This window comes from Salvia splendens, chromosome 1 (genome assembly GCF_004379255.2).
Source record: "Salvia splendens isolate huo1 chromosome 1, SspV2, whole genome shotgun sequence".
Lineage (NCBI taxonomy): Eukaryota > Viridiplantae > Streptophyta > Magnoliopsida > Lamiales > Lamiaceae > Salvia > Salvia splendens.
The window spans coordinates 17906978-17918960 of NC_056032.1; the positions used below are offsets into that span (position 1 = coordinate 17906978).

General features: G+C 43.7%; 1 protein-coding gene across 1 annotated transcript; it reads left to right on the forward strand.

Annotated features, from left to right (window-relative positions):
- Window positions 1-1430: 1430 nt before the first annotated feature.
- LOC121811115 lies at window positions 1431-2811 on the forward strand. Its single transcript, XM_042211946.1, has 5 exons — window positions 1431-1626; window positions 1742-2008; window positions 2054-2235; window positions 2382-2507; window positions 2581-2811. Exons 1-5 carry the CDS (start codon window positions 1431-1433, stop codon window positions 2809-2811), a joined length of 1002 nt encoding a protein of 333 aa, XP_042067880.1.
- Window positions 2812-11983: the final 9172 nt, after the last annotated feature.

The following is an 11983-nucleotide window of genomic DNA, read 5'->3' on the forward strand; positions in this document are numbered from 1 at the left end:
CCATCAAAGCTCCTGCGGGTGGACTTGGCCTATAAATAGGCAGTCACTTCATGCATTGCAAATAATTAGACACACAACACATTTGCATAGCTCTCTCCCTGTCTCTGCATTGTCTTCCCGTCTAAGCTCTGTCCTCGCCATCATCTAGTTCGCCGGAGCTTGTTCCGTGTGCGGTGCTGCAACGAACAAGACGAAGCCATTTTATCTTTGGGGACGACACGCCAAACCGAGAGCACTACCGGTGCGTATCTCGTCTTGCGGAAAGAGAACTCCTCGACTCGGCTTACATCTTTACGGTTTATTGTTTCGAATTCTTCTTTGTAATTTCAATTCAATTTATTCCGTTTAATTTCTCCATTCTTCATTGGGTTGTATTGCCCGGTTAATGTATTTTTGTATCGCAGTTTAATATCATTTTCCACCAACAAGTACAAAACGTGAGATTATTTCTATTCAGCATAATAGATTTAATGTTGTAATTTATGTACTGCTGAGTTAGTGACATCAAGCTACAAACACTACAAACAAACTACAAGTGATAAGTTTCAATGGTTAACTATATTGATTAGGAAGATTACAAGAGTTAAGTTTTAACAGTTAATTATTGATTGAATTTTTTATTTAATGCAGAATTACCACAATTGATTGGAGATAGCATACCTAATTACGGTATCAATTATATAAAAAGCTTCATCATTATTGTTAATACATCTTTAAAAATTAGTTTTTTGTATTACAGGGACTGAGTGTGATACTGCACTATATATATGCACCAATTTGAAACAATAGCTTCTAATGATTCTATAGAGAGAAAGATTGGGAATATTGATCAATATCAAAAATACTACCAGTAAGTTTGTACTCCCTCCGTTCCTCTACAATTGAGACGGAACTTTTGGGCACGGAGTCTAAAAAAAGATGTTTAGTGGATTAATTAGTTAGGTAATAAAGTAGAAAAAGTAGTTGGACTTTTTGAATTTGAATTTCATTTTTGATTTGAACTTTTTATTTAAAGTAAACACAATTTGTGTTACAAATTTAATTTTATAAATTGTTTAATCATTTGTTAATTAATCAAATCTTAAAAATTAAATTTTGAATTTAAGAGAGAGAGAAAGCCGAGAATACATATGTTAGAGACTTAGAGTAGAATGAAAAGTCTTTTTTATTGATTCAAATGTGGTTGTAACAGTACATGAAATTTATAGAGGGGGAATTACATGAAATTTGGCGCCACTTCACATTTCATTGAACTAAAAGTGGCTGTAACATTACATGAAATTGACAAAAAATTTTAGAGGGGGAAATCTGGCGCCACTTTCTACTTAGTGCTATAAATACTCCTCCACCAACTCCAAACATTAAAAATCTCAACCACCAAATGGAGTAAATGCTTTCCTTGGCTGTTGAAGTCTTTTAAATGCTCATAAATGGGGCACCAAGAGTATTCCTCAGAATTCAAGAACCAAGTGGTTCAATTCATCATCGGAAGGTGCGTGGGCGGTGTACCTCCTCGTGACACACTTAAAGGAGGCACAACTGAAGTTTACAATCTCCCGGCAAACCTGTACAAGATGGTGCAATGCTGCAAAGAAACAACAACAAAGAGGAACATCAGTTCAATTGGTAAGTGTAAAAAAAGTGAGGCCTTACCCCAAAAGGCTGCATCTGGATGTTGATCTATTCAAGAGTATGCATTTCTCCAAAAGGTGCAACCTCTTGAGTGTGGCAATGGGTTTAGGTTGTTCAAAAACAACAGTATGGAGGTGGGTTAAGGATGGCCTGATTATACCACACACATCAGCCATTAAGCCCAACCTAATAGCTGCAAACAAGCTGTTGCGACTGAGATTCACAGTTGAATCATTAGAACTTGACAGAATCTTGAACAAGATCAGGTTCAGGAATATGCACAACACCACACATATTGATGAAAAGTGGTTCTACATGACTAAAGGAGCTCAAAGATTCTATCTTGCTCCAGGAGAGCAAGAACCTCATAGAACATGTAAAAATAAGAAGTTCATATAAAAAATAATGTTCATGTGTGCAGTTTGTAGGCCATTGTTTGGTGTTCATGGTGAAGTCTTGTTTGATGGAAAAATTGGAATTTTTCTTTTTACCAAACACGTTGCAGCCAAGAGGTCAAGTAAAAACAGGCAGGCAGGCACTATGGAGACAAAACCCATAGAGAGTATCACAAAAGATGTGGGGAGGGATTGCTTGATCAATAAGGTAATGTTTGCATCTCTTTAATGCATTTAATTTCTGCACATCAGCCATTACATACCAATGTGCCTACCTTCTCATGACATACTGTTAATTCATGGTGTAATGTTGTGCAAATGATGATTTTATGCATGCCACATTATTGAGAACAGATATTACCTGCCATCATAGCCAAGTGGCCAGATGGGGCAACTAAAGTTCTCAAGATACAACAAGATAACGCAGACCACACATCAAAGACAATGATCCAGTTTTCAGAGAAGCTGCACAACAAAGTGGTTTCTCAATATCAATTATGCAACAACCACCTAACTCACCAAACACTAATGTGAATGATTTGGGTTGGTTCAGACTGCATGCAAGAATGTGGATGATTTAGTCAATGCGGTTGAGAAATCATTCCATGAATTACAACCAGAGACTTTGGATAATGTTTTCCTAAGTCTTCAAGGCTGTTATATGGAAATTATGAAAGTCCAGGGTCAGAACAGCTACAAGCTGCCCCACATGGGGAAAACACATTTAAGGAGGACAAATCAACTTCCACTGAATCTAGAAGTTCCAGTGGAGCAGGTTACGTAAGCAATTGCTTATCTGCGGGACTAGGGGAACAACCAAGGATTGGAGACAATTTCCAAAGCCTTGGGATTATAAAGGTATAGAAGAAACTTTTGTGTTTCTTGGATAGACTGTCAATGTGCATGAATGATGCATTTATTGAAGGAACATGAATGCACATATCATGCTAGTTTTTTGTGTTTTGAATTGGCTGTCACTATGCAACAATGATGCATCTTGTGTTTTTAAAAGGATGTAAATGTGCAACAGTGATGCATTTTGTATTTTGTAAAACCTGTACATTTTGCAACAATGATGCATTTTGTGTTAAGGTTGTGAATGATGCAACAATGACAATTCAGAAATAGAAATTCACAACATCACCAACCAAATTGACAACATCACCAACCAAATTCCACCATCACCATCCAAATTCACTACATCATCAACACCATCACAAACAAAAACATCCACCATCAACAATGACGCTCACTAACAACCCATACTACAGCAATCACAGATCACATATCACAATTGACAATCAATTCTGAGAAATGAAGCATATAGAAAGATCTCACCCATATCACGGATCCAAGCAATTTTCACCCCAGAGTGCCTTCATCTCCCTTAGCCTTGCATTTCTCCCACAACGTCTTTCTAGCCTCGGTGACGACATATCTCCTTACAAACTCTTCATCCGACATTAAGGTGGCATCGCCTTCACCGCCAACCTTGCATTTCTCCCACAACGCCTTGCCAGCCTCAGTGACGACACATCTCCTTATAAATTCTTCATCCGACATTAAGGTGGCATCACCTTCATCACTAGCTAGGCCTCCAGTCAGGGAGGCGCCGCCTTCACCGCCAGCAACGTATCTGGTCGGGGTGGCGCCGCCTTCACCGCCAATTACGCCTCCAGTCGGGGGAGAGTCGCCTATGCTGCCGGCGGGCTCACCTATGGAGGAACGGCAGATGTACGACCATAGATGGTGAATTAACACTTCATAATCTCGGGCTGATTCTCGAGATCTACGACGGGAACTAGCCGAAATACGACCTCTACCCCAGGAACTGGCCGAAATACGACCTCTTCCCCGAGAAGTAGCCGAAATACGCCCTCTACCACGCGACGCTGCTGGAATACGAATGATGCGAGGGTTAATCCAGTCGTCTCCATCGGCGAGGGGGCTGCGTGGCTGTCTCCGATCGTCGGCGTTGGCGATGTGCGAGCGGTGCATTGTTTGTGGTCGGCGAAATGAGAGAATAGACGACGTATGAGTTGAGAGAGAAGAGTACAATCGACGTTGTGAGTGAGAAGAGGAGGGCGGAACCTTGATTCGGTGTTCGAATTTCAGAGGGGGCGACGAATTTTAGATCTAAGGTTAGCAGATGAAGGAGATGAAGAAGAGAGAAGGGGGAGCATTTTTTGTTTAGAGAGAGATAGGGAATGCGGCGTGTGATAAGGGAATTAGGGTTGGAGATAGTTTTTTTAAGTGTGTAATTAACTTTATTAACTGTGATAAGGGGTGTTAATTAAACCAGCTAAATCACCATTAAATATGCTGATTTTTTCCATTTTTAGAGATGACTCAACTATGGAGGAACTTCCCGAAATGAAAAAATGACTCAACTATAGAGAAACGGAGGGAGTACCATTTATCTTTGATTCTTGCTTATTCGATCTAAATAATGAGCACACTTTAAACTTTTATATTATTGGGATGATACATCATAAAGACAGTGCAATGCGTAAAGCCAACAAAATCTGCACAAATCGACAAACTCTATACAAGATAAACTAAATTCTTTCTAGTAACATTTTATTCATTGATAATCAGCAAGGTAAAAATAAAGACACCTTTTACCCATGATCAGTAGAGAATAGATCCAGATATAGAATGAATTTCGGGTGATATTTATTGATTTGTCTAGGAAAAATTTCCATATCTTCCTTAATCAATGATAATTTGACAGCATAAAAGCACTGATACTAAGAATTGCATTTCTTAAGAAGCAAACTTACCCAAGGATAATTTCATAGCTGTAGCGATGTGTTGTTGGTGGTCTGCATTAGCTACTTGTTTGAGGAAGAAAAGATACAAATTTGTAGCAGTGGAATAGAAGGTAGTAAGGCCACCCGCAACGCGTCCCGCGGGTGGCTCGTATCTCTTCCCGCCGAGACGAGACGGCGGCGAGACACGTTGCAGCGTCCCGTCTCGTCCCGGTCTCGCCGAGACGCCTGTCCCACCGAGACGGATCGCGGGCTGTCTCGCCACGCGCTCGCGAGACGTGGCGCGCTCCGGCGCCATGTCCGCGAGTGGGCTTCGTCACGCTGATGCAAAAAATCATTTTTTTTTTTAAAAAATCAAATTTAATAAAAAAATTAAAATAAAAATCGAAAATGGTAATATTACCGTTTTTCGACCGTTTTCCTTTTTTTATTTAGTTTTTTACTCTATAAATATTTCTATTTCATCTTCATTTCACACACAATACACATCTATTCTTCCCAAATCATCTCCATTTCCTCTCCAATTTTCATCTAACCTATCCAATTGTCATCACAAAATGTCCGGCGACGGCAACTATGGCGGTGGCGGCTCCGGCGAGTTTGACATCAATGCGTTTGGCGACTAGGGGTGCATGTACAATGTCTTGGGTGGTTCCGGCTCCGATTCGTCGACGCCGGGCACCCAAGGCTCGTCAACGCCGGCGGGGTACCAACCACCCCATTTTGATGTTGATGCATACGCTCGTCCCTCCGCCCCGAGGAGTTCGCAGGGATTATCCCAAATTCGGGAGGATTATCCGGATGAACCCACTCCGGAAGGAGGACGAGGTGGTGGAAGCTCCAGGGTGGTGGAGGAAGAGGCAGAGGCGGCCGAGGAGGAGGAGGATGTAGGTCGGCATCCGTACAGCCACAAGGACACGATGGCTGTGTACAACGCCTGGATCAACGTCTCGTACGATCCCATCATCGGGAATCAACAAACCCGGAAGTGCTTCTGGGAAAAGGTCACCGAGGCCTACAACGATATTAAGCCGATGGGGTCCCGCCGCCGCTCATTGAAGATGCTCCGCGCTCACTTTGACCTAGTCGACAGAGAGGTCAAAAAATTCTGCGGCATCTACAAGAACAAAGCGGCTCATTACCAAAGCGGAGCCACGGGAGCCGACATTCTGAGATCGGCTTTGCGAGTCTATTTCGAAGACACCGGCAAAGAATTCAGACATGTTGATGTTTGAGAGGCCGTCAAAGACGAGGAAAGGTAGGCCGGCGGTGTCCGGTCCAGCTCGGGCTTGACCTCGAAGCGCACGAAGCACACGGCGGGTGGTCAATACTCGTCTAGTGGGGGCGGTTCAGGCAGCGCCGCACAAGAGGTTGCCTCGCAGGAGGTTGAGGGCATGGCAGACGATGCCGGGGGGTCCTCCCGTGGGCGCCGTCGGCCGCAAGGGACTAAGGCGGCGAAGGCGGCTAAAGGGAGGAGGGGCCGAGGTGAATCAAGCCAGGCGGGCTCGGGCTCGAACATCCTATTGTCCATGTACTTGACCGCCACGATGGCGGACACTTCCCGCATGACGCTTCCACAATATCAAGCCCATCTTGTTGGAATTGAGTATATGGCAAGACAAATTGGTATTTGAAAGGACCAGGGGTGCGTAGGTGTCGTTCAAGCAAGAATATATCCTACTAGTCAGGATAGAGATCCTAACTAAGCCTAGACTCTGGTTTCAAAGATTCCTCAACCCACTCCTACTGATCAGTATAGTGGTGATAAGGGTCGAATCCCACAGAGATGGTGCGTTTAAACTACCGCGGTGATATTTGGAAAGGTTGGTTAGCTACCACGCTTGGGTTGAGTCTCTACCTAGGCAAGAACATAAAGGTGGTGTTTTACTGGTCAGACGGTATGAAAGACATCTGGAATGTAACTGTGTACGTGAAATGGGGAGACATTTTTGTAACAGAAAATATTTAGAAGGTACGGGTTTCTATTTTGGGCTAAACGGAATATTCAGAGGGTAGTGGAAGTTTGGTGACTAGGCTGACAGGGCTTAACTAAAAGTGAAGGACAAAAGCAAAAAGCATCTAAAAAGTAAGTGGTCTCCTTCAATTGAAATAGACACCATCTTCTTCAACAAACACATCCAAAATTCAGATAACAATTCCAGATTCAACACGGAAAACACAGATTATCAACTCGTGAACACAGATCTAAAACTACGAAATCAAATCTGAAATCAAACACTGGAACTGGACTTCTGCATACTGGTCAACATGGAAGGACGATTCGGAAATTAAAACTAAGCTTTACATGCAACGATCCACTTCCCAATCAAACAGTACCAGCTTATACTATCCTAGAGAAACTTGCTACGTAAAACAGAAATGAGAGATTCAGCACTTAAAACACCAAGAAACTTTAGATCTAAGCTAACTAGGCAAGGAAGGAAAAGAAAACAACACAATAAATGAAACGGAAATCAACTTCATAGCATAAACACGTTCGGATCTTCAACAAGTACTTCAAAAGCAGAAAATATCCAAAAGCAACAAAGATCCAACGTAAGGAAAGCCAGGAAAATTAAACTGCGAAGGCAAATAAAAGTGTTTTTGCCACTCCGGGCGATGGAATCTCTAAGCTACGGTCTTGCTGGCTGGAACGGACGATGACTGGAACTCTGGGAACATCTGAGCGTCAGGTGATCATGGCTGCGGCGAGGCAAGAAGCGAGACACGGCTGAAAGACTGGTATTACCGAGAGAACTCTCTACCTAAAGATGGTGGTGAATGAGTGAATGTGGATTTTTTTTTTCTCTCCTTCTTGGCTTCCTTTTATAGGGAGGCTTACCCTTGATTTTAGGGTAAATCCTCATTGCAAGTTGACTTCTTTGCCCTTAATTGTGGGTAATCCGTCCCAGCTATCCGTCTTCTCCATCTCAAGCCGTTTCAGCACGAATACTGATCAGTATGAGATCATGCTGGCGCCCTTTTTCACCTGAACATTCCGAAACTTCCCTACTGGCTAGAACACTTAACCTGCACACTTTGAGCAACTGTTTTGCAGATATAATCAATTTTGCACATCATACTGACTCGTAACAAAGGCCTAGAATACGACTTATCAAACTGCTCACACTTACCACATGCTTGTCCTCAAGCGTGAAGAACAACCAAAAGACATATGTCGAATTCTAGCCTGGTTACTCCCCTGACTGACTCTACCTAACCTAGACTCTAAACTGTGATGCAAAAGAAACACTTAAACAAACACAAAAAAAAAACTGAAAACACAAAGAGCGGGCTATATTTTCAACCATCCCTCCCCTCTGGATCAGGTGCAATCCGGCCTTAGACAGCCTTGAACTTCTGCCACCCCCCTCTCTCTCCCAATCTGTATATCTGTTTGTCAAGATCGCCCATACTCTCGGCCCAACTGTAGGTTCACCCAGTCACTCATACCTCACCAGGAATGTTAGGACTGCATTCTCTCATTATGCTCAACCACAGTTGCTTCGGACTTAGATCTCACGAGCAGCTACTGAAGGACTTATAGGCTTGTAACGGGGGTTTTGGCTTATAATGTTTTGGGTGGATGTTCCTAAGGCTCTAAGGTTCAAAATTTCTATTTTATTGATGCGGGGGGGACTGTGTGTATCATGCTTCTGATCAGTTGCTTTTCTTAGTTGGCGCTTCTGGCTTTGGTCTCCAACTGGTCATTAGCATCTTTGTGGCTTCGCCACCCTTATTCCTTCATTCATTTTTTTTGTGGTCAAATCTTTCTGACCATTTTCTTCATTTTCTCCCTTTTTTTTCGTGGCTTCGCCACTCTTATTCCTTCTTCTTCTTCTTCTTCTTCTTCTTTTTTTTGGACTGGGGATGACTCCCTGGTCGATTTTCTTCTAACTTTCTAGTCCAGCTGGTCTCTGCTTTTTCGCACCTCTTCCTGGCCAGTAAGCTCCATTTATTTCATTGCCCTTCACACTGTCCCAAGGGCTAGGGGTGTTTATCTGGGTATAAAAGGTTAAGAAAAAAAAGTTCTAAAGGTGGGTTTTTTTTTTTTTTGTAGGGGGGGTTTCCTACTGCCTTCAGTATTTGCTACCCATGGTCACTTCACCCTAGGCAAATTGTGGCAGCCTCTCTTTCTTTTCAATATATGTGGAAAGTGGTTCCACTTTAAGGCTTATAACTCACATTTTAGAGGGCTTACGTGTTCGGCTCTAAGTATGGGCTTTTCTCTCATACTCACATCATCTATCCTGACTAGGAGGTACTAATAGGGATGGTTTCGGTTTTCCAGCATGTCCTATCTCCCTCAATTCCCCTCACCGTCAGCTCAAGACGGTTGAGTTTTAAGCCCAATCAACACACAACATAAAAAACTAGACCTAACAAAACAAAAACACAAAGACTACCCATATATACATACATCCTACTGGCCATTGCGTCCCCCCTCCTACTTCACAAGTGTCTGCCCTCAGATAAGGCTGTGAAGTGGAAAAGGTAATGGCCAGTAAGGCGGGCACACAGACAACAAAATAGCAACTAGAAACAACAAACTAAACACCTAAACAAAAACCAACGAACACAAACACGAATAAAAACTCCTCACACTTAGGCCATACAATGGACTAAGTGTGAGTCAACATGCGTACGAAAAACAAAAATAAGAGAACACAGAAATCATGCTCTAAAGAAACAAACCCTATACTTCTCACACTTAGACTATTAAATAGGCTAAGTGTTATGAATGGGGGTTTGCGAACAAACACAGATTATACCACCTAAACAAAAACCAAGACACAAAAAAAAAATACGGAAAGCTAAAAAAAAAAAAAACTGAAAAATTAAAAAGAAAACTAACTGGTCGTGGGGGGTGGTCTTATCGGTGTCGCATGCTCCTTCGCGGTGCAGGTGGTGCAGGTTGTTCCTTCGACTGGTCCTTCTCCGTCTCAGCTCGGTCCGCATCATCCTTCGCCGGCTCCTCGGCCTCTGCCGGCACCTCAGCTTCCTCTGTCTCTGGCTCTTGCGGTCCATCATCCTGGCCTCCACGGTTACTCGGTGCGTCATGCTGGGCTTCACGGCCCCTGGCTCCTGTAGCTTATTATTTCCTCTGGTTGGTCACTTCCTCCAATAACTCATCTATCACGAATGCCATTCAGCCCATCTCCGTTATCAATCGCTGGTTCTCCTCTCCTAAATCAGTCATTATCGTCTCCATAGCAGCTTGCTTCTGAGTCAGCATACTCTGTCCCGCAGACTCCTTCAATATCCGTTCCATTGCGGACGCCAAACGGATCACTTCTGCCCTCATCTGTCTGTTCTCCTCTGCCATCTCAGTAACCGTTCTTTCCAACAATGCAACTCTTCCTCATCGCTTACGATCTCTACTGGGTTCTCAGCCGTGTTCGTCTGGGCCTTGCTTGCTGTCCATTTGCCTAGGCATCGCTGAGATACCCGTGTGGGTTTCGGTTTCTCTGTTATCGGCCGCTTCACTGGTGGCGGTTTTAAGACAGAAGGCGTCACCGTTTCCGGTACTTGGGTTTCCACGGGTGGTCCCTCCTCTTCTACTTGCATTCTATCATCCCCGGCTTTCACTTGGGAATCTACTTACTCTGGCCCTTTCCCTTCACTCCGTACTTCCCCTTCCCCTCCTGCTAACTGGGAAGTTTGACCCTCCGGTGTGGTTCCTGTAACAGCTTTCTCCCTTTCTCCTATTGCCCCCAATTCGAGGTCTAGACCCTCAGCCATTGGTGCAGTGTCCTCTTCCCTTGGGCTGACCCTGTTCAGAATCGAGTCAAATTCTTCGTCTGTCATGAGGCCTTGCTTTCTGGCCGATTCATTCAAGTCTATATCACCCCTAACCCTCTCCTGATGGACGGTCTCCACAGCTTGCGTTTCCTCCACTATATTCCCCCCTTCACGGTCTTGGTTCTCCTCCCTCAGCCTTTCTGCCCTCTCCTCCGAATCAGAGTCGTAATGAGCCGCAATGGCCTCGATATCCTCAGGCTCGGTTCCTTGGGAAATCGGGGAACGTTCTTCTGTTTCTGTCAGTTCTGCTTCGACGATCTTCTTGTGGAATTTTAGGGGAAACCGGAACGGTAGACGGAATGGGGACCGTGGGTTGTGCACTGGTTACTGACACGGCCACCGCTGGAGTTGCTCCGATTACGCTTCCTTTCCCCCTACCTTGGCTAAAATACGCTAACTCCGCTGCCCAGTTTCTGTTCGGATCTTGCAATCGGAGAAACTCCGCCATTGCGTCTAGAGATATCATCGGTGGGGCTTGCTGGTTTGCTTATGACGGTTGCGGGTTTGGCGGTGGTTCTTCCCGCGGTGGTTGTGGGTTGGGATTTTCTCCTCGGCGGGTTGAAGGGTTGTCGGCTTTTCTCACGACTCTTTTCTTTCCCATGGTTCCAGTGGTGATTGTTAGAGGGGATTTGGGTTTTGATTTCTGGAAGAGAATGGAAATGATGGTTTGTGATTTACGCTTTCTGAGAGAGTATGGGAGAGTATCTCTTGAAAGGGAATTTGAAAATCAGGGTTTGTGAGGGAGAAGGGTTGGGACGGTTGGTTTAATTTGGATGAGAGGGGGCTGTTGCAGGTGGTTTCAACCGGCTATCAACGGTTGCCGGTCGCAACGCTTAGGATGAAAGACGGTTAGGAATGCTGGCCCTTAATTGGCTAGCGTGTCTCCTCTCTCTGCTCCACGCCATTCCAGCCGCAGCCACCCTGCAAAAGCTGCATAAGCCTCAATTAAAGTTTCGTCCTTAGCATAATTCCCCTCTATACTTAATTAAGGAAATAATTCAAATGGGCATTTAGATAAAAATTGAAGTAGCACAAAATTGGTAATCTCTTGGTCCATTCGCGCTCCAATTTTAATTTAAGGCCCGAAAATATTTTTGGATTTTCTTAGAAATTCTCTGACATGCAAAGACTACGTATTTACAAAATTTACAATAGGCAATTTAGAATTCTACTTGGCCAGTATATGCAAAGATTATTCTCTAAAGGAACTAGCCACGTGGAATTCCAAATTCCTATCTTACTGATCAGTATTAAACCGATGTAAGTGGTTGTAGTAGAATTTCATCCACTACACCCACCTCGCTATTATCCCTGAATATTTTCAACCTATGTCCATTTACTATGAAAGGTTCAGAGTTAGAAAAACTACCTGAAATTTCCACT

What these genes read in the sequence shown, in the direction of transcription:
- LOC121811115 (XM_042211946.1), top strand. Translation starts at nt 1,431, where the DNA reads ATGGGGCACCAAGAGTATTCCTCAGAATTCAAGAACCAAGTGGTTCAA. An exon ending in GGGATTGCTTGATCAATAAG is followed by an intron (nt 2,236 to 2,381) that starts GTAATGTTTGCA and finishes TATTGAGAACAG; the next exon opens with ATATTACCTGCCATCATAGC. An exon ending in AGAAGCTGCACAACAAAGTG is followed by an intron (nt 2,508 to 2,580) that starts GTTTCTCAATAT and finishes GGGTTGGTTCAG; the next exon opens with ACTGCATGCAAGAATGTGGA.